The 23,425-nt window shown below is 39.2% G+C and overlaps 1 protein-coding gene across 40 annotated transcripts in view; it reads left to right on the forward strand.

Annotated features, from left to right (window-relative positions):
- The window catches only part of LPP (LIM domain containing preferred translocation partner in lipoma), a 760,918-nt gene that overhangs the window by 353,766 nt on the left and 383,727 nt on the right, over positions 1-23,425 (forward strand). For all 40 annotated transcript variants that reach the window (XM_086398886.1, XM_086398829.1, XM_086398964.1 and 37 more), the window contains one exon: positions 4,449-4,571. In XM_086398886.1, the coding sequence (XP_086255012.1) occupies positions 4,449-4,571 (123 nt within the window). The remainder of the gene's footprint in view (positions 1-4,448; positions 4,572-23,425) is intronic.

Raw genomic sequence — 23,425 nt, forward strand, 5'->3', positions numbered from 1 at the left:
AGGCCACTATCACCTGATACCAAAACCAGACAAAGATGACACAAAAAAGAAAACTATAGGCCAGTATCACTGATGAACATAGATGCAAAAATCCTCAGCAAAATTTTAGCAAACAGAATTCAGCAATGCATCAAAAAGCTCATACGCCATGATCAACTTGGGTTTATTCCAGGGATGCAAGGATTCTTCAATATATGCAAATCAGTCAATGTGATACACCATATTAACAAATTGAAAGATAAAAACCATATGATAATCTCAATAGATGCAGAAAAAGGCTTTTACAAAATTCAGCACCGATTTTTGATTGAAACTTTTTAAAAAATGGGCATAGAAGGAATCTACCTCAGCGTAGTAAAGGCCATATATGATAAGCCTATGTCTAACATTATTCTCAATGGTGAAAAACTGAAAGCATTCCCCCTAAGATCAGGAACAAGACAAGAGTGTCCACTTCCACCACTATTATTCAACATAGTTCTGGAAGCCCTAGCTACAGCCATTAGAGAAGAAAAAGAAATAAAAGGAATCCAGATCAGGAAAGAAGTGAAGCTCTCACTGTTTGCAGATGACATGATTCTGTCCATAGAAAACCCTAAAGATAGTATCAGAGAATTACTGGAGCTAGTCAGTGAATTTAGCAAAGTTGCAGGATATAAAATCAACACCCAGAAATCACTTGCATTTCTATATACTAACAGTGAAAAATCAGAAAGAAAAACTAAAGAATCAATCCTATTCACCATTGCAACAAAAGAATAAAATATCTAGGAATAAACTTACTCAAGGATACTAGAACAAATAATTTCACAATTTGTATGGAAATACAAAAAACCTTGGATAGCCAAAGCTATCTTGAGAAAGAAGAATGGAACTGGAGGAATCAACCTGCCTGACTTCAGGCTCTACTACAAAGCCACAGTCTTGATAAGACAGTATGGTACTGGCACAAAAACAGAAATATTGATCAATGGAACAAAATAGAAAGCCCAGAGATAAATCCACGCACATATGGACACCTTATCTTTGACAAAGGAGGCAAGAATATACAATGGATTAAAGACAATCTCTTTAACAAGTGGTGCTGGGAAAACTGGTCAACTACTTGTAAAAGAATGAAACTCGAGCACTTTCTAACACCATACACAAAAATAAACTCAAAATGGATTAAAGATCTCAACATAAGACCAGAAACTATAAAACTCCTAGAGGAGAACATAGGCAAAACACTCTCCGACATACATCACAGCAGGATCCTCTATGACCCACCTCCCAGAATATTGGAAATAAAAGCAAAAATAAACAAATGGGACCTAATTAAACTTAAAAGCTTCTGCACAACAAAGGAAATTATAAGCAAGGTGAAAAGACAGCCTTCAGAATGGGAGAAAACAATAGCAAATGAAGCAATGGACAAACAACTAATCTCAAAAATATATAACCAACTCCTACAGCTCAATTCCAGAAAAATAAATGACCCAATCAAAAAATGGGCCAAAGAACTAAATAGACATTTCTCCAAAGAAGACATACAGATGGCTAACAAACACATGAAAAGATGCTCAACATCACTCATTATCAGAGAAATGCAAATCAAAACCACTATGAGGTACCATTTCACGCCAGTCAGAATGGCTGCGATCCAAAAGTCTACAAATAATAAATGCTGGAGAGGATGTGGAGAAAAGGAAACCCTCTTACACTGTTGGTGGGAATGCAAACTAGTACAGCCACTATGGAGAACAGTGTGGAGATTCCTTAAAAAACTGGAAATAGAACTGCCTTATGACCCAGCAATCCCACTGCTGGGCATACACACTGAGGAAACCAAAACTGAAAGAGATACGTGTACCCCAGTGTTCATCACAGCACTGTTTATAATAGCCAGGACATGGAATCAACCTAGATGTCCATCAGCAGATGAATGGATAAGAAAGCTGTGGTACATATACACAATGGAGTATTACTCAGCCATTAAAAAGAATACATTTGAATCAGTTCTAATGAGGTGGATGAAACTGGAGCCTATTATACAGAGTGAAGTAATCCAGAAAGAAAAACACCAATACAGTATACTAATGCATATATATGGAATTTAGAAAGATGGTAACAATAACCCTGTATAGGAGACAGCAAAAGAGACACTGATGTATAGAACAGTCTTTTGGACTCTGTGGGAGAGGGAGAGGGTGGGATGATTTGGGAGAATGGCATTGAAACATGTATAATATCATATATGAAAGGAGTCGCCAGTCCAGGTTCAATGCACGATACTGGATGCTTGAGGCTGGTGCACTGGAACAACCCAGAGGGATGGTATGGGGAAGGAGGAGGGAGGAGGGTTCGGGATGGGGAACACATGTATATCTGTGGCGGATTTATTTTGATATATGGCAAAACCAATACAATATTGTAATGTTAAAAAATCAAAAGAAAAGAAAAAAAAGATAGAATAAATTAAGAGAGATGGAATGACTGCTTTAAAAAAAAAAACTGTACACAGAAAATTATAAGACACTAATGAAGGAAATCAAAGATGACATAAACATATGGAGATAGATCTGATCTAAACAGATAGTTTAGGTTCTGAAAGATTAACTCTTGCTGGCTAAAATCACAAGAAACTGACTAATATACTAGATCTCATTTGAGCTGTTTTATGCAGAGAATTAAATAAGTTTAAGGACTCAGGAAAGGTGGTTTGGGGAGCAAGCTACTAGGAGAAAAGAAAACAGTGGTCTTAATAGGAAATACCATTGTGCTGTCATTGTATCAGATTCATAAAGATAAATTTACTTAGATAATTATAAGATTTAAACACTATCTTGTCAGGGCACCCTAATTTTTGTTGTTGCTGAGGATTCTCTGGTTTCTTGGCTTTTTCTTCTAAACACTTCAAGACACTATACTGATATTTAACTTCCTTAGACAAGTTCTGTAGAGTTGATTCAATTACACTAACTTCTCATTATTTCATTCCTAATGGGCCTTACTACACATTCACTTTGATTTCTCGATGGAATCTTAAGAGACATTCCCATCACATGTCTATGATCATTATTACATTGTTATCTTAAAAGATTATTTCAGGTCACCCTGTTTCCAAATCCTAGGACTACCCTTTTATTTCCTTTGTATTTCACTCTTTTATCTTCCCTGGTGGCTCAGAGGGTAAAGAGCCTGCCTGCAAGGTGGAAGACCTGGGTTCGATCCCTGAGACCTGGGTTTGATCCCTGGGTCAGGAAGATCCCCTGGAGAAGGAAATGGCAACCCACTCCAGTACTCTTGCCTGGAAAATCCCATGGACAAAGTCTGGTGCAGGCTACAGTCCATGGGGGTCACAAAGAGTCGGACATGACTGAGCGACTTCACTTTCAGTCTCTTTCACTCTTTATTTCCTTGCCTTAAACTCTAGGCAAACTTCTTGTTTTTCCCAAGCCTGTTCCCACTTCCTGTGCAGGCCCTTATGGTGGTGTTACTGCCCTCTGCTCACTTCACGTGGATTCTAAATGCAAGCAGCAGTCAGTGCTCCTGCTAACATGGAACATTGACATGAAATTCATAGATCCTGTGCTTCATAATCACTGGTCACTGCCACATGCTTCTTCTCCAGCCCTTTGGCTACACCCTGGGCAGTCTTATTCTAGTTCATCATTTAGGGACATCTCTTTGGGCTTTCCGTCTCTCTTTGACACAGACACACCTAATCCACTGATCCCTCACTGATTCCTCTTCCTGGACTTGAACTCTCATTGCCTTTTCCTGCTTCAACTAAAATCCCATCCTTTTATACAGTGGCTTCTTTTCTTTTTTTTTAAATTTTTGGCTGAGCTGGGTCTTTGTTGCTGCAAGTAGGCATTCTCTTGTTGAGGTGGAGAGGGGCTACTCTCCAGCTGTGGCAAGCTGGGGCTGCTCACTGTTGTAGTGGCGCTCAGGCTTCTCACCGCAGTGGCTCTCTTGTTGCGGAGCATGGGCATGCAAGCTTGTGGGCCATGGGCTTAGTTGCCCTGTGGCATGTGGGATCTTCCTGGATCAGGGGTTGAACCCATGTCCCCTGCATTGGCAGGCAGATTCTTAACCACTGCAGCACCAGGGAAGTGCTATACTGTGGTTTCTGAACACAGAATTTGTATCACCTCTCTGGCTGGATCTACTCCTTGAGTGCAGGTATGGAGGCAGTTACTTCCTTTAACTTGCATGTGCATCAAAGAAAATATCCTCTAAATAAGAGTATGACTTTGGGAAAATCTTCTCATATATTCCAGTTGTCTTATTTGTCAAAGAGGGATAATACTCCAGCCTACCTCAAAAACTTTATAAAAGCTAAATATATGAAATGGTAAAAAGCTTAGACAAAGTCACTTTGTACTTGAGAAATTTGAACCCAGACTGAAATGGATGGAAACCGGAAAGTTCCACTTTTAATGTAAATATGTTACTTCTTGCAGGGAAATCCTGGAGGCAAGACCCTTGAGGAGAGACGCTCCAGCCTGGATGCTGAGATTGACTCACTGACTAGCATCTTGGCTGACCTGGAGTGCAGCTCCCCCTACAAGCCTCGGCCCCCGCAGGTAAGAGCTAGCTGTGAATATTAGCCACAGATAATCTGCAATTACCTGAAGCACAAGCTGCTTCTTACCGCCCTTCTTTCTTTTTTGATTTTCTCAGGGTCAATGGTCTAAGTTATCTTTTTAATATCAACATGTCAGTCAACAGAAATTTCTTTAACTGATTTGATTAGTATTTTCTCTAAAACAGCACCACAGCATCCTACCCATTTATAAGTTAAATCTTCTTATGCCATTGCCTTGCTCCTTTTCTGGCTTTGCCTAGGTGGATATTTTGTTATATGTTAGTAGAATCTTCAGAGATATGGTTTAGCATGGGTGTGTTAAAATCAGGGTGAGAATTACATCTTTTCTAAGAAATTCCTTACATCAAATACATTGAGACACCTTCCTTTCTCAGTTGTTGTAAGTAATGCTGCCTAGGACATGTTCATGTATATTTTCTTTGGAGCTATTTACCTGACTCAGAATTTTTAGAGTGGGATTTCTACATTGGGGGTTATGACTACTTCTTATTTTTCTTTCCATGGATACTGAATAGCTTATATTAGTACCAACAGTTTGAATATATAAGTTTCTCCCCAGTTGTACTAGCATTTGGTACAGCAATTAATGTATTTTTCTTTTTAATCTATTTTTTTTAACTGAGGGATAATTGCTTTACAGAATTTTGTTGTTTTCTGTCAAATATCAACATGAATCAACCGTAGGTATACATATGTCCCCTCCCTCTTGAACCTCCCTAATGCAAGTGGTGTCTTGTTGTTAGTTCTTCTTTGCATCCCCTGCCTTCCTTTGGAGTGTGGCTATTTTTCTTCACCTTTATTTATTATCTGCATTTCGGAAGATGACCTTGCACTGCTAGTGGTCACTCCTTGCCTCTCTCCAGTCTCGAGAAAGTAACGGTAAATCAATTTCAGAGCTTCTGAGCCCTCGTAAGACAGCCAGTGTACTCTTCGTGCAGACCTTGGACGGGAACTGTTGTCACTGTGTTATGTTTGCTTGACCTTCAGCCCTCCAGTTCTCCAGTAGCGTCTCCAATATTCACAGTGATTCCTTTCACAAATAAAAAACCAGTCCTGCTTCTCTGCTGTCAGTCATTTCAACACAGTACTGAGTAAGGCGCTTTCCTCATTAGACATGCTCCAGCTGCCTTTTCTAGACATATCATGGGACTGTCAGTTACGTGGGGCACAGGCAGCACACGCTAGTGCTTAGTTCTTCCTTAGCTGTCATCACCGTTGGCTTCACTTGGCCTGTCAGTGGTGAAAATGCACTTTGTTTCTATGAACACGTGCTGGGCTGCAGACAGGTGGCACCTGCTGTGGTCTTTTGGGGGAACTATTAGAAGGAGGAAAGAGGTTGGTTAAAAGGAAGAAAAATAGGACCAAATGGTCCTCTTTCAGGAACACGTAATAAGTTCAACAGTGGCAGATATATCAAAGCGCAAGGAAAAGACTGAGATATTCTTTTAAAGGTGGCAACATCTGAAAAGATAATTCCAAATACTCGCATGTTCTGCTGAGGGATGGAGGGGTGGTGATGTTGGAGGCGAGAGGGGAGAGCAACCTGAAGGAAGGTTCAGGCTGCATTCAGAGAACTGCAAGCTGCCTAGTGGCTGCAGACGAGGTCATTGAAAGCTTCAAGTGGACTATAAGCCTAGAAGGTCTCCTGCTCATAGCCCATGGATATGTTTGAGTGCCAGATGAAGATTTTGGCTTATTTTATAAATAATAGGGGATAGTTGAAGGTTTCCAAGCAGAGAAAATCTACAGTTCATCCTGGAGAAGGAACATAGGAAATAAGACACTGTTTCTCATGTGATTGATCAGTGTCTCTTGAGTATGGCTTTTTCATAAAAAGAAAAACATTCAGAGAAAAATCTCAGTATGATCTAGAACTTGAAAATCAAACACAGGTCTAATTTCAAGGTCCAGCTGTGCTCACATTGTGGTCATATGTCCTCAGACAAGCCACTCACCTACGAAGTCTTAGTTTCCTCATCATAAGCATCTATGTCTCAGAGTTGAGATATCTGTGTTTCACTCTAGTGTGAAAAGATGTGAAAGTACTTTATAATCAGTAAAGCACTGTTTAAACATCAGTGATTATGAGTTTGTGTGCACAGTGAGATTGCACAAGCAAAATGTGGCTGCTGAATAAACCCATTAAAATGCAGAGGTGAATTGGAGGCATGTGTAGACAGTCTTAAAGAATGTAGGCTATGTTAAGAAAAACCTCTAATCTGAATCTCCCCAGTATATATTAGGGTATGAGAATTTAGGAGGAAAAACAAGATTAAGTAAAAATCCTATTTAAAAAAGAGAGAAGGCATATATATGTATTTATGCACAAAATGGATGAGTGCAGTGGCAAAGTCAGTGGCCTTGCCATTGTGTAAAGTGGGCGTGAAGTATTTGCTGGGGTGGAATTGGAAACATGCTTAACATCAAACAACATTCAGAAACTCAGGAGTAAGCAAGGCTAGCTGGAGAACATTTCTGAGACCTGGGCCCATCCTCTTGCATCTTTCTAGAGTGAGAGGTACAAGCTATTGGTTATAAGATAGGCTCAAGGATATGCTGTACAACACAGAAAATATAGCTAATATTTTGTAATAATTATAAATGGAAAGTTACCTTTAAAAACTGTATGAAAGTTAAAAATTAAAAAAAATTATTAATGATAACTCAAGTAGAACAGGTTGAGATTTCCACTTTTCATGTTTCTGTTCCATTCAGAAATTAAACAGCAATCCATTCTAACTTCTTTATTCTAATTTACGAAAGCAAAACTTAAGTGGGAGAAACAGCTCATTCTTCTGAATTATCTTAACTCTTGTGGAACTGAATTAGATACGTTAGTATTTATTGGTTAACATAATTATATACTGTGAGAACAATAATCACACACTTGAAATATTAAAAATATGTGCCAGGAGAAGATGGTGTTTGCAGTAGACTGTGTTGTGTTGTAATTAAAAGGTACTTCAACAGTCCTCAAAATGTGGACTGTTAATGGCCAACTTTGATGTTTCCATTTTTGATCCAAAGCTAATTGCAAAACCTGTTAAATCACTGACAACTTAAAGTAGGCTAGTAGGTCTGTGATTTTTCATTATTCAATCATGTGTTGTGTGCTTTACTGAACCCACCTTTCCTGAATCACCTTTGCAAGGCTGCATTGACTCATGGAGAGAGGATAAAATGATCACATAGGTAGAATGTTTGTATAGTAAGAGGTCCAAAGTTGCTCTATTTACTTAACAACTGAAAATATCTGAAAATAGATTTTATGGGGGCATTTTCTTCCTTTTACCAGAGGAGTAATTTCTACTGTCATATTTCCCAACTTTATTTCTATTCACTTTTTTATCCATATTTTTTATTTGGGAAATATGCTTCCTTCCACATTTTCATTCATTCAGCTAACATTTATTGAGATCCCATTGTGGGTTAGGCATTGGAAATATAGAGGTTAGAATCCACATTTTCTTGCTTTAGAGGAATTTCTGGTCTTACAGAAGAGACAAATGCATAAACAGTTCAGAGGGGCACAAAAGACGGGCTTGTTGGATGTGCTACTTGAAGTTATTGTGTGACTCACTGGATGTTGAAATTGTTGGGAAATCAAAAATAGGAATATCAACTTTATATTTTACATTTTTCTAGGGAAGTGTCAGGGAGGACTACCCTCAGCAGGTAGAATTTGAGTTCCTTTGGCTGCATATTTGGGAAGGGCATGGAATTCAAATGAGAGAATAATATAAATACGTTAGTCTTGGGATGTTGAAAGAGAATGAATGCCTTTTTGAAAGACTAAAGTAGTTCATTTATGACATGGGGTGTGTGAAGTACAAAGGGAACAGCAGATGGAATCCCATGCTCTACTTAATACCTAAATATCCTTCTTGATACCTAAGGACTCTTACAGTAAAAGGAGAAATTTGGGGGGGTGGGTAGCAATGATATTTCTGGTTAGAGTGGGTTTAGGGGTAACACCTTTTGAACTTTTACAGAAGATTTTAAAATCTATTAACACATCTATGCCAGCCATTGCACAGAGTAATGTGATTAAACTACCATAGTATTTAGTACTAAAATTTCTAATCATGATAAAAAGTGTATGTTAGGGAGTAGTTTTAGAAGAACAGATGTGAGAAGTTCTGAGATGGTTGTGGGTTGAACTGCAGACTCAGTATGATCTTAGAGTATCACAGTTTAGAGGTCTTTTAGCCAAACTCTAGTTTTTGTCTAGAGAGAGGAAGTAATATTGCTCAGTAAGGCTCATTAGAGGTAGAATCAATGATTTTTTTTTGTTTTTTCTTTTTCCTGAACCAAGAGGTAATGGTTACATGTGGATACTAAGAGCAACCAAGGGACATACTGGTTCCCTTTAGTGTTTCAATAAGTCTATTCTAAAATGGCACCCTTTTGTGGCACTTCCTCTAAAACATGGCTTGGAAACATGAAGGAGTAAACAAAATACAACATAACTTAAAGGGAAATTGAATATTTATGATTATATATATATTTTTAATTAGTATGAATATAGACCCCACCCATCTGGCATTCTGCTGTTAGTAAAAGCACAGATTAGACTCCTGGCAAGTGTACATAGGGTCACCTTGAAATTCTCTTGGTTTCTTAGAATACAAAGGATAAATCCACGGACTTATGATTTCCTTTCCCTTCTCTTGGCAAAACCATGCCTAGATCGCTGGCTTTCTAATTCCTGGTACAAAGCTGACCTTTCTTCCCTGCACTGAGTTTGGTAGGGCAGGGACTGGTACCTAGGTAACTCGGAGGATATTTCAGGTATTTTATATTAATTGTCATTAAAGATTTAGTGTTTTTGAATCAAGTTTCTTTGAAATTGGTCAAATACAATTTCTCTGTCTTCATTTAGGATAGTATGAAAACATTTGGAGCAATTCCAGGGATAAGGATAGGATTGGACAGCCTATTATACAGAGTGAAGTAAGCCAGAAAGAAAAACACCAATACAGTATACTAACACATATATATGGAATTTAGAAAGATGGTAATGATAACCCTTTATGCAAGACAGCAAAAGAGACAGATGTATAGAACAGTCTTTTGGACTCTGTGGGAGAGGGAAAGGGTGGGATGTTTTGGGAGAATGGCATTGAAACATGTATAATATCATATATGAAACGAATCACCAGTCCAGGTTCAATACAGGATACAGGATGCTCAGGGCTGGTGCACTGGGATGACCCAGAGGGATGGTATTGGGAGGTATGTGGAAGGGGGGTTCAGGATGGGAAACACGTGTACACCCGTGGTGGATTCATGTTGATGTATGGCAAAACCAATACAATATTGTAAAGTAATTAGCCTCCAATTAAAATAAATAAATTTATATTAAAAAAAACACCTAGGTTCCCAAGCTTGCCAATAAGAAGAGCACTGTCTTCTCAATTTCCTGTGATCGCCTCTGTAAAAAGACCTCCAGTTGTGTGAATTGTCCATATCACCAGTCTGAGCTTCCTTTTCTATATTTCTAATATGGGCATGGTAACTACAGGTCTCCTCTTTTGCGGAGAAACCATATTTTCTAGTCCCAAGAAATAAGATATTGACTTTGAGCAATGGTCCACTCAGTCTTTCCCATTTTTCATTTTTTTTCTTTTTGGATGTGAACCATTTTTAAAGACTATTGAATTTATTACAGTGTTGCTTCTGTTTTATATTTTTAGTTTTTGGCTCTGAGGTATACAGAATTTTATAGGAGATTAAACCAGTCAGTCCTAAAGGAAATCAGTCCTGAATATTCATTGGAAGGACTGATGCTGAAGCTTCAATACTTTGGCCACCTGATGTGAAGAAGTGACTCATTGGAAAAGACCCTAATGCTGGGAAAGACCGAGGGCAGGAGGAAAAGGGAACAACAGAGGATGAGATGGTTGGATGGCATCAGTTCAGTTCAGTTCAGTCACTCAGTCGTGTCCAACTCGTTGTGACCCCATGAACTTCAGCACGCCAGGCTTCCCTGTCCATCACCAACTCCCCGAGTCCACCCAAACCCATGTCCATCAAGTCGGTGATGCCATCCAACCATGTCATCCTCTGTCGTCCCTTTCTCCTCCTGCCCTCAATCTTTCCCAGCATCAGGGTCTTTTCAAATGAGTCAGCTCTTCACATCAGGTGGCCAAAGTATTGGAGTTTCAGCTTCAATATCAGTCCCTCTAATGAACACCCAGGACTGATCTCCATTAGGTGGACTGGTTGGATCTCCTTGCAGTCCAAGGGACTCTCAAGAGTCTTCTCCAACATCCCAGTTCAACAGCATCAATTCTTTGGCGCTCAGCTTTCTTTATAGTCCAACTCTCACATCCATACATGACTACTGGAAAAACCATAACCTTGACTAGATGGACCTTTGTTGACAAAGTAATGTCTCTGCTTTTTAATATGCGGTCTAAGTTGGTCATAACTTTCCTTCCAAGGAGTAAGCATCTTTTAATTTCATGGCTGCAGTCACCATCTGCAGTGATTTTGGAGCCCAGAAAAATAAAGTCAGCCACTATTTCCACTGTTTCCCCATCTATTTGCCATGAAGTGATAGGACCAGATGCCATGATCTTAGTTTCCTGAATGTTGAGCTTTAAGCCAACTTTTTCACTCTCCTCTTTCACTTTCATCAAGAGGCTTTTTAGTTCTTCTTCACTTTCTGTCATAAGGGTGGTGTCATCTGCATATCTGAGGTTATTGATATTTCCCCTGGCAATCTTGATTCCATCTTGTACTTCCTCCAGCCCAGCGCTTCTCATGATGTACTCTGCATATAATTAAATAAGCAGGGTGACAATATACAGCCTTGACGTACTCCTTTTCCTATTTGGAACCAGTCTGTTGCTCCATGTCTAGTTCTAACTGTTGCTTCCTGACCTGCACACAGGTTTCTCAAGAGGCAGGTCAGGTGGTCTGGTATTTCCATCTCTTTCAGAATTTTCCACAGTTTATTGTGATCCACACAGTCAAAGGCTTTGGCATAGTCAATAAAGCAGAAATAGATGTTTTTCTGGAACTCTCTTGCTTTTTCGATGATCCAGTGGATGTTGGCAATTTGACCTCTGGTTCCTCTGCCCTCTCTAAAACCAGCTTGAACATCTGGAAGTTCATGGTTCACGTATTGCTGAAGCCTGGCTTGAAGGATTTTAAGCATTGCTTTACTATTGTGTGAGATGAATGCAATTGTGCAGTAGTTTAAGCATTCTCTGGCAGTGCCTTTCTTTGAGATTGAAATGAAAACTGACCTTTTCTCAGCCAGTGCTGAGTTTTCCAAATTTGCTGGCATATTGAGTGCAGCACTTTCAGAGCATCATCTTTCAGGATTTGAAATAGCTCAACTGGAATTGCATCACCTCCACTAGCTTTGTTTGTAGTGATGCTTCCTAAGGTCCACTTGACTTCACATGGATGGCATCGCTGAGTCAGTGGACATGAGTTTGAGCAAGCTCTGGGAATTGGTGATGAACAGGGAAGCCTGGCATGCTGCAGTCTTTGGGGTCGCAGAGAGTCAGGCACAACTGAGCAACTGAACATATTAAACTGAACTACTGGCCTGCCAGGGAAGTGCCAGTCCTTCCTGTTTTGTTTTCAGATGGTTAGCTTGTGTTGGGAGCTTGCTTGTAACTTCAGGTCTTTGAAGGTTTGCGGTTTGTCTTTCCTGAATGCTGCTACTCCATCAATGATATATTTATCTTTCTTATTTAAACCTTTTAAAATGATTACAATTTCTTAGTTTGTTTGGAAACTGAGTACATACTTGCTGTTTGGTTACATGAACATATCTTGAGTTTCAATCCCAGTGCTCCCACACTGCATTCCTTTCATAGAGCAATAATTTATGAGGCAACCTAAAAAATTATTTCAGGTGTGTCTGTGTTGCATGGAAGGCTTTTTATTTGTAATTCATGTGGCCTAAGGGCTTGCTGGTTCTGTAATCAGGGTGGAGTTTTCTATGCCATGGATCTTCTATTCTCTTGTGCTCCTTGTTCTAGCTTGCAAAAGCCATGAGCAGCTGCAGGGGAAATTAATGATTAAAATTTTAATATTCCATACTATTTGTTGCAACCTAAACATGTATGCTACTGGAGGATGAGACCTGTGACATGCTGATACTGTGTGCTAAGATGGAGAATATTGCTGCAGAATGAGACTTGGGTGTTGCTTTGTTTGGCTTCTTGGAAATGGAGATAGGAACTGGGTCTTATACTGTTGAAAAAGAGAAGAGGTATGGATAGTGTCATTTTCCTCTTCTCGTATTCCTTTGGGAAAAATGTTAGATTCATAGCATGATTTGATTGGGCTTCCCAGGTGGCTCAGTGGTAAAAAATCAACCTGCCAAGCAGGGGACATGGGTGGGAAAGAGCCCCTCTGGAAGGAAATGGCAACCCACACCAGTATTCTTGCCTGAGAAATCCCATGGATAGAGGAGTCTGGTGGGCTACAGTTCATGGGATCTCAAAGAGTCAGACAGGACTTAGCAACTAAATAATAAGAACAAAATTCACTTAAAACAAAACAAAACAAACAAACAAATTTTTTTTTTTTTGATTTGTCCATGTATCTGTAATGTCTGCTTACTAATAGCTTTCTTTGAAAGCTATGGTCAAAGTTGAAATATAGTAGAAACCTCATATGTAAGTTGCCAAATGGAGTCCATTAAAGTAATAGAGGCAAAATACCATTTTAAAAGAAAAGAGGATCTAATTCTTTGCAGTTCCCATATTTAGTAGATCTGGGGTATTTTGAATTAGTCTGTACCTGCCAGGAAACCTCAACTGTTAAGTAACAATGAGGTGGGGGTGGAGGAGTGGTTAGCTGACTCAGAGTTGCATGCCATGATTTTGATGACAGGCAATTAATTTTTAGATTGTATATAATTGCATCTCAATAACATTTATACCTCTTCCTTTTAAAGAAGCTGATGTTTGTATTTGTGTCTTAAGTGACAAGCATAATAAAGTTAGCTTTTCAATTTTGAGTGCCAAGAAAATGTAACATTTTCACGTGGAACTTTATGTTGAAGATCTTCCTTGGGTTGCTGCTGCTGCTGCTGCTAAGTCGCGTCAGTCGTGTCCGACTCTGTGCGACCCCATAGATGGAAGCCCACCAGGCTCCCCTGTCCCTGTGATTCTCCAGGCAAGAACACTGGAGTGGGTTGCCATTTCCTTCTCCAAGGCATGAAAGTGAAAAATGAAAGTGAAGTCGCTCAGTCATGTCTGACTCTTAGCGACCCCATGGACTGCAGCCTACGAGGCTCCTCCGTCCATGGGGTTGTACAGGCAAGAGTACTGGAGTGGGATGCCATTGCCTTCTCCGGTTGCACCTCTCCAAAACTTCTTTCCCAAAATGCCCATTTGACTTGCCCCAGTGTAAGAGTGTGCTCTGAGTGTGTGATGTGGGTAAGGTCTCAGCAGTGAAATAGGAGGAAGGGAAGCAAGGCAGCTGTGCTCTGAAGTATCCAGGAGAAGCCAGCTCTACTGGAGCCTAGGGAGGGAAGAGGAAGCCTTCTCTGGTGTCCTGGCCACAGTCCCTGGGGTAGGTTTTAGCTGTGATTTGTTTGCAAGACCTTGGCTCAGAGATGATTGTGTTACATTACATTGAGTCACTCCATTTAGACATTGGTTTAAAAAGAAGCTCACAAAGCTGCCTGTTGAGCTTCTCCATTTTATAACACAATCTTAGTGGAAATAATTAGCTCTATGTCCATGCGGAAGCACACATCACATTTGCAAAATTAAAGAGCTTTCTTGTCAGGACTGCTTTCCTTATTTCTTTCCTTCTCTCCCACTGTTTAAATATCTATTTTGGTGGTAGCCTTAGTCTCAGATCCCATGGTTCCCTTTATTCCTTTATCTTTTTTTTTATTTAAAAGCAAATAAACAACAGAATACAAATTTGTCTGTGTTTTTTACTCAAGATGATTAGATTTTACCACGGCAAATGCATGGGAACGTTGTGTTTTAAGAGCAAGAGCCGAATCTCAGATAAGATATTGTCACATTTTTGTGCGTTTCAACACCCATTTCCTTTGTATGCCTTGTAGCTAAAATAAGCGTAATGATGATAAAGGTAGTCTCTTTGAACAGAAGATTGGAGGTGGTTAATACTAATCCTACATATCACCATTTGTCATGGTGAGTAACTGGTCTGTCCTCTCCACAAAAATACCATGTTGGAAGATAACTGCTAAGCTTACTTTCATACTGTCGAAGAAATACCAGGAACGTCACATGTCATCTTTCAGTGAATACATTAACTACAGATATGAAAGTTTAATTTGGTATATTTTGTTATTTGAACATACATATTTCCAGTTTACATAAAACTGTGAACTGGACATTTGTTGAAATGAAAGATACCAGTTGGGTACTTACTGCTGCTGAGCCAGTAGGTATACTTTTCACGTATGTGCGCATGGGGCCACTTGTGAATTTTAGAATTTGTCTCTGGGAATTTGGCCTCTCTGAGGTCCTGAGCCCAAACTTGCTATGCTATCATATTGGGGTTCAAGACCTCAGAAGAGAATTGGATTATGTTTTGCTACTCTGGATCACAAATTGCTCACATGTAAAGTTAAAATTCCAATAATTTTACTTCACAGAGTATACCTTATAGATGGTCTAAAAGTGTACATACAATGCCTGAAGCTTACGCAGCTGATAAATAATTGTGTTAAATACCTGACTATATAGCCCTTGAGGCAAGATTATCTTCTTATTTCCTGCAAACAAGAGCCATATGAATTCATATTTGCTGAGTAAATAAGTAAATATTGTCAGCAAATCCAAAAAGGATGTAAGAATTCACATTCTAGAAGTCTGCTAGAAACCCCACTTTGGAATTGGCATTGAGTTAGTGCATGACATAGTTATACCTGCTTTCTGATTTCTCCATAAGTAACAGCAGGTATTTGTAGCAGTAAAAAATAGTACAGCTGAGGCAAGTGAGGTACATATGGACAACTTAACGGCAGCTACTGATTCAGCTAAAATTTCTCACTTTATCTCTGCACTGCCTTGTATCACTTGAAGGCTATGCACTTGGTTGAAAAGATGATGTTTTCTGGGATTATAATTCACTACTATAACTCTTTTTTTCTTATTGTGATGATATAAAAATAAACATCAAGGTCTTTTCTGTATCCTCTAGGTAACTGCTAAAAAGAAAGGACCATTATGTTACTCAGTGTTTCCTAATACAAAGATCAATATGATAAGTTCTTCAGATTCAATGATAGAAGACAAAAAGTTACTTGACTGATGAGCTAATGTATGCTTCTTTTTTTCAGAAAAAAAATAGCAAAAATTCTGCAGAATTATCATATGACTCTTTTGTTTGAGCTTCAATGATTCATCTCCTCCTTCCTTTACCGCATTATTTCTGATACCTCCTGACCTGATATTTGAAATATTATGTGTGTGCCAATTGTAAGCCATTTTTAAAACTGATTGTCTTAACCTAATTTGTACTTTTTAAATGGAAACAAGCTTTCTATCTATATGTGTCTATGAAAATCCTTAAAAATAAGTAAACTTAAGACATTTTAAAGCGATCATTTAATTCTAAATAGATTGCTTATATAGATCATAAACAATGGATCCATAACAGTAACATTCTGCTGGTATAACTAAACTATAAGAATTAAAGTGAGTTAATGAGATGAATATTTGTTTAAGAAATGTGTTTCAGAAAGCTTCAAGTACTAGTCATCAGATATGTAAGCCCATTACTCAAGTTATTTTAATAAGTGTCTTGACTGTTTTGAGATTGTATCATCTTGATATTATACTACTTATATGAAAATACTGAAAAATGTTATTTCTTAGATACTGCTAGAAGTGCAATAAGGAATCCTCTTGGCTCCCTCTGCCACCCAACAGAGAGTGATGTTTTATTTTCTAAATGACCAGTGTGTGTGTGTGTGTGTGTGTGTGTGTGTGTGTGTGTGCATGTGCACAGTCGCTCAGTCGTGTCCTATTCTTTGCAACCCTATGAACTGTAGCTCACCAGGCTTCTCTGTCCATGGATTTCCCAGGCAAAAGTACTGGAGTAGATTGCCATTTCCTTCACCAAGGGACCTTTCCGACCCAGGGATTGAACCTGCATCTCCTGCCCGGCAGGTGCATTCTTTACCACTGAGCCACTGGGGAAGCCCAGACCAAAAGTACTAATAGCTTAAAAAACAAAACAAACAAACAAAAAAACCCAATTCCTTAGACTTTTCAAAATTTAATACTTTTGTGCTTAAAATGACACTATCATGGAAGTGAATAGCAACCCATGGACTGGGAGAATTCACTTGGATATCATGTATATGATAGATTTATATCTAGACTATATGAAGACTCTTATACAGCAGTAAGAAGACAAATAATCTAATTTAAAAATGGACAAATGATCTTGATAGACATTTCTCCAAAGATATACTGGAAGCTAATATCATAGGAAAAGATGTTATTAGTTATCCAGGAAATAAATCAAAACTACAATGAGATACAACATCACGCACACTAAGATGGTTATAATACAAAAGACAGAAACATATAAAAAAAAAAGATGTAGTGAAATTGGAGTTGTCATACATTGCTGGCTAGTTGTAAAGTGGCACAGCCACTTTGAAAAAAGCCTACCAGTTCCTCAAAAGATTAGACTTAAAGTTATCATATGATCAAACAACTTTGTTCCTAAATATATATCCAAGAGAATTAAAACATTTATCCACACAAAAGCCTGTCAATGAATGTGCATAGCTGCATTATTCATAATAGCCAGAAAGTGGAAACAATTTAAACATCAATCAATTGAAGAATGAATAAACAAGTGTAGTATATCCATCCAGTTAAATATTATTTAATCATAAATTAAAAGGAAATACTGATACATGCCAAAACACATATAAATCTTGAAAACTATGCTATATGAAGAAACCAGTCACAAAGATTTCATGTAACATGATTGCATTTATATGACTAGGCTGATCTATAGATTTAGAGAGATTAGTGGTCTCCAGTGACTGAGAAGGGGGAAAAGTGGCAACAGAAGGTCTTTGGGGAATGATTGAAATAATCTGCAATGAGAAAGCGATATTCATTTTACAATTTGCAGGAGGCCTTCTGCAGTACAGAAGCCATGGGTTCAATCCCTGGGTAAGGAAGATACCCTGGAGAAGGAAATCGCACAAAGGATTCTTTGTGACCCCATGGACTGAGGCGTCCAAGCTCTTCTGTCCATGGGATTCTCCAGGCAAGAATACTGGAGTGGGGCACCATTTCCTTAAAGTAATAAGACACATCTTTAAAAACCACAAATGAGTATCAGAGTAATTAGTACACTTGGGAGTCCCACCTTATACTGAGGCTGTGAAGTACTCTTTCCCCTATCTCCCAAGCCCAGCTCTCACTTGTGCGTGGATGAGGTGTGTTTTTTTGTATTGTAAAATCCATAACCCAGCTGTGACACTTCCTTCCACCTCTACCTGTACATATGTTTCCTACAGAGTGCTGCTGCCTCAAGTGAGGTGCGTGAGGCTTCTGTAGATGCTGGGGAACAAGATGGAACAAAAATGCTTCACACCTGGTTCCCAAATTACAGGCATTCTGGACTGGGGCCAACTTCAGCCCACTCTGCTTTCCAGATTGGGAAATCCAACGGACAGTGGAGCCTGGTGGGCTACAGTCCACGGGGTTGCAAGAGTCAGAAATGACTTTGAGACTAAATCACCACCTCCTGTGGGGACAGTCTAATTATTTTGGGAATGATCAAATAGCAATTAGTGATATTCATTTCACAATTCCTTAAATATACGAATGACCAACAGACTGGTTCAAACTTGGGAAAGGAGTACGTCAAGGCTGTATTTTGTCACCCTACCTATTTAACTTACATGCATCATGAGAAATGCCTGGCTGGATGAAGCACAAGCTGAAATTAAGATTGCCAGGAGAAATATCCATAGCCTCATATATGCACATGGCACCACCCTTATGGCCGAAAGCATAGAGGAACTAAAGAGCCTCTTGATGAACGTGAAAGAGGAGAGAGAAAATGCTGACTTAAAGCTCAACATTCCAAAAACGAAGATCATGGCATCCGGTTCCATCACTTCATGGTAAATAGATGGGGAAAAAATGGAAACAATGACAGGCTTTGTTTTCTTGGGCTCCAAAATTAATGTAGATGGTGATTGTTGCCATGAACTTAAAAGATGTTTGCTTCTTGGAAGAAAAGCTATGACCAACCTAAGGTGAAGTGAAGTTGCTCAGTCGTGTCCGACTCTTTGCGACCCCATGGACTGTAGCCTACCAGGCTCCTCTGTCCATGGGATTTTCCAGGCAACAGTACTGGAGTGGATTGCCATATGACCAACCTAGATAGCATATTAAAAAGCAGAGACATTACTTTCCCGACAGAGGTCCTTCTCGTCAAAGCTATGGTTTTTCCAGTGGTCATGTATGGATGTGAGAGTTGGACTATAAAGAAAGCTGAGTGCCAAAGAATTGTTGCTTTTGAATTGTGGTGTTGGAGAAGACTCTTGAGAGTCCCTTGGACTGCAAGGAGATCCAACCAGTCCATCCTAAAGGAAATCAGTCCTGAATATTCATTAGAAGGACTGATGCTGAAGCTGAAGCTCCAATACTTTAGCTACCTGATGCAAAGAGCTGACTCATTAGAAAAGACCCTGATGCTGGGGAAGATTAAAGGCAGGAGGAGAAGGGGATGACAGAGGATGAGATGGTTGGAAGGCATCACTGACTCATTGGACATGAATTTGAGCAAGCTCTGGTAGATGGTGAAGGACAGGGAAGCCTGGTGGGCATGCTGTAGTCCATGGGGTCGCAAAGAATAGGACATGACTGAGCAAATGAACAACAACATTTCACAATTTCTTGAATATACCAGTGATCACTGTACATTTTTGAAGAGTGGACTTAGTGGTGTGTGAATTATATCTCACTTAAAAAAAAATAGAGCTCTATATTGAGCAATGTGCCTTTAATACGGAGGTAAAATTGCCCATGGTCCACACTTTAAAGAAGCTCATAGTCTATTGGGAGAATGCAAACTGACAGTTAAGGCACAGAGTATACATCCTAAGGAAGAAGCATATATAGGATGCTGCCGGAAGAGATGTAACTCAGCATGGATGTTGTGGAAGCTGCCTGGGACTCCTAACCGTACTTGAATAGGAGTCACTGCAGGTAGGACCAGACTTCCATGTAGATCTAGGGAGCATAACACAAACTAATATTTTGAAGGCAGTACCTTTCTAACAGTAAGGACAGTTGAGGTTCAATGTAGGCTTCCTCAGAAGATTGCTTATTTGCCTTCATTGGAGCCAGTTGAAATGATTCTCTGGCATTTACTGGGTGAATTTTTAAATGCTCTAAAACCTCAGTTATTAACCTGAGTTAATAATACATCTCAGAGTTTACATGAGGACCACATGGAATACTGGGTGTATGTGCAATGTGTGAATGCACTATCTTGCACATGATAACACTGTTATTGCCGTCGCTATCACGACCACCACCATCATCATCAGGTGAGTCTTGGCAGTAACTCTGGGAAAGTCATTCAGGCAACAGATGGGAGAATTGATTTGAAAGATACTAGGATTTTGTGGTTTTCTCATTCTTGGTCACAGGGCTTGGAGTTTTCTGTTCCTTGATGTAAAACTTAGAAGTAAAGACAGACTTTGGTCCTATCCCAGGCCCCCATATTGACTATTTCTGTGCTTAAGGCAAACTACTCAGCCTCAATAAAGGTTTTTGTGCTGCTTGCTATAACAACTAGCAGAGATATGTGATTTTTTTAGAACTGTTACTAAGAAGAATTTTTGATGGGGACTTCCTGGATGGTCCAGTGGTTAAGAATCTGCCTTCCAAAGCAGAGGACACAAGTTTGATCCCTGGTCAAGAAGCTAAAATTTCACATGCTACAGGGCAGCTAAGCCTGTGCATCACGACTGGAGAGACGCCATTGCATACAGGAAAGCCAATGGCTTAAAAATTAATTAAATTAAAACATTTAAAAAAGAACCTTAATGACCTTTGGAGATTGTGTTTATAAATATCAGCAGAACTCTGGTGAACACTGATAAGAGCTATAGGTGAACAGAGTGAGGGTAGAAAGAGACTCCTTCCTTAACCTTGCAAAAATACGCCATCTTGTGAAAACAGGCAAGTGGAACAACTTAGTTGGACATTTAAAAATATTATTTAAAGTGTCTTGAGAGGTCTCTGATACTGGGAAGGATTGAGGGCAGGAGGAGAAGGAAGCAGCAGAGGATGGGATGGCTGGACAGCATCATCAACTCAAAGGACATGAGTTTGAGCAAACTCCAGGAAATAGTGGAGGATGGAGGAGCCTGGCGTGCTGCACTGCATGGGTTCTCATAGAATCATACACGACTTAGCAACTGAACAACAGCAAGAGGTCCATAATTTCCATCATCAGCCCAGGTGTCCAGTGGGTATGCTCCCTCTTTCTGAGTCTGTTTCAATATTTATAAACTGGACTTGAGAAATGACATAATCTCTTATGGTGTTGTTAGCTTGAATTGGTATGGCTTTTGCCCTGTGTAAAAGAAGAAAATATGTATATATTTATTTTTCTTTCTGTCCTTTAATTATTTCACTGTAGAAGTTTTTCTGTACTACTCATTTGGCGTTCCTAGAAGTCATTATGTGCAACCAGAGGGTAGTGTCTGCAAATCGAAGGGCCATGTTCATGTTTTTCAGGATAATGTGAACTTAGGTTCATGGTGTTCAACACGTTTTGCAAACAACCTGGTAGCATTTAAGATTATTTAGAATGCACTCTATTGGGGGTGATTAAAATAATAGATTCTGGGACTAGACTGCCTTGAGTTCAAATCCTAACTCTATCACTTTCGTTGTGACCTGGGATAGATCACTTAAGCTTTTTGTGCCACAGTTTTTCATCTCTGTAATGGAGATAGTTAGAGTATCTACCTCTTAGGATTGTAATGAGAAATAAATGAATTGCCATGTGTAAGCACATAAAACAGTGTTCGGTATATAGTTAGAAGCATTTGCTCAGGTGGAAAAGAATCCGTCTGCATTGTGGGAGACCTGGGTTCTATTCCTGAGTTGGGAAGATCCCTAGAGGAGGGCATGGCAATCCAACACCAATATTCTTGCCTGGTGAATCCCCATGGTCAGAGGAGCCTGACAGGCTATGATCCATTGGGTTGAAGAGGCTGACATGACTGAGCAACTTAGCACAGCACACAGCGCAGCAGCATTTGCAGTAGCAGATTTTATCATTGGGAATTAAATGCTAATCCTTATTTTAAAACTGTCCAAGTTGGTGCTTTTATGTTAAAGAAAGAGATTGATTCATAAATTTCGTCTGTGACCACCATACAACTGTCTGAACAGATCGTCTATCTCACATAAATTGGTCGTCATTCTTATATCATGTCACAGTGTGGGTCTAGCTATTCCTGAGCCTTTGTCCAGTTCCTTTGGTTATTTTAGCGTCTTCTCATGCATGGATTCTAAGGCCAAAACTAGAGCAATAACCTTTCGTCTGACATATGCATGAATCATTGACATCTATTTCTGTGGATCACAGGGTAATTCCTCTGATAACTGAATAAAGTTCACTGTAAAAACAAAAATCATGACTCATAGATTATGAACTTGTCATGATTTAATAAGCCTAGTATTGAACTATTGGTATAATTTATTCTCACTAAAGCGGAAACAACTATGCTGCTATTGCTAAGTCACTTCAGTCGTGTCCGACTCTGTGCGTATAGTCAAGTTAATTTTCTTCCGGCTGTCCTGGCAGATTTGTTGGGAAGAAGGCTGGTCTATACTCTCTGAATTTCTGTTGCAGGATGTCTGCAGTAAGGCTCAAGAATTTGTATTTCTAAAAAGTTCCCAGATGTTACTGATGTTGGGGCCCCACTTTGAGAACTCTTTACAGCTGCTTGTCAATCAAGTGCTTTATGAGCAGGATCCTTTCCCTCCTTTGTCTTACCTCTACGGTTGTATTCTCCGAAGACTTGCTGTAATGTCAACAGTGGGCACCAGTCTAATGTTATTTTCTGGGGAGGAAACCCAAAGTCAGAGAAGTATTTTCCCCTGGTTACACAGTAAATTGACAGAATCTGGAAGAGTTTTGTTTTTAATTGAGAATGATTTGCATCTCTAATTCTTAGACTAAGCATGTAGATTTAGAAAATGAGCATACAATTCCAGCTCTTCCATATTAGGAAGTATGAATTTTAGTTGCTTTATCTCTCTGAACCTCATTTGCTTCATCCGTGATATGAATACCCTCTCTGCTTAACATATATGGTTTCGTGAGAAGTAAATTACATACTGTGCATTAAAGTGCTCTGTAAATTATGAAGTGCTATACAAATATTTTTCACTCATCCCAGTTATCAGATGCAACATCATGTTGAACGTTTATGATAGGAACCTCATTCTCCCACTCATCTAGGGCAAATATTGACTTTTCTAACTATTTGGGAAGAAGTAGTACATTATAAACCTGTCACCTTTTGCATAGAATTTTTTTCATTTCCTTCCTATGTTGATTTCTCTGCTAATATGCTTCTCAAGAATATGCAATTAGAATTGCCATTTAGCTGCTTATGCATCTGAATACTTACACATATGTGAGATGTGGTCACACTCGTATGCACGACCTAATAATTTTTCCCCTAATATCCTTTCATTTAACATATGCTACAGGTCACATTTATTAAGAATGAAATAAGTTAATTATTAAATGAGTTACTATTTTGCTTGAAATGATTTTTTTTTTTTTGCATTTGCATTG

Source organism: Bos grunniens, chromosome 1 (genome assembly GCF_055505025.1).
Source record: "Bos grunniens cultivar Pamir isolate PY7600 chromosome 1, Bosgru_T2T1.0, whole genome shotgun sequence".
NCBI lineage: Eukaryota > Metazoa > Chordata > Mammalia > Artiodactyla > Bovidae > Bos > Bos grunniens.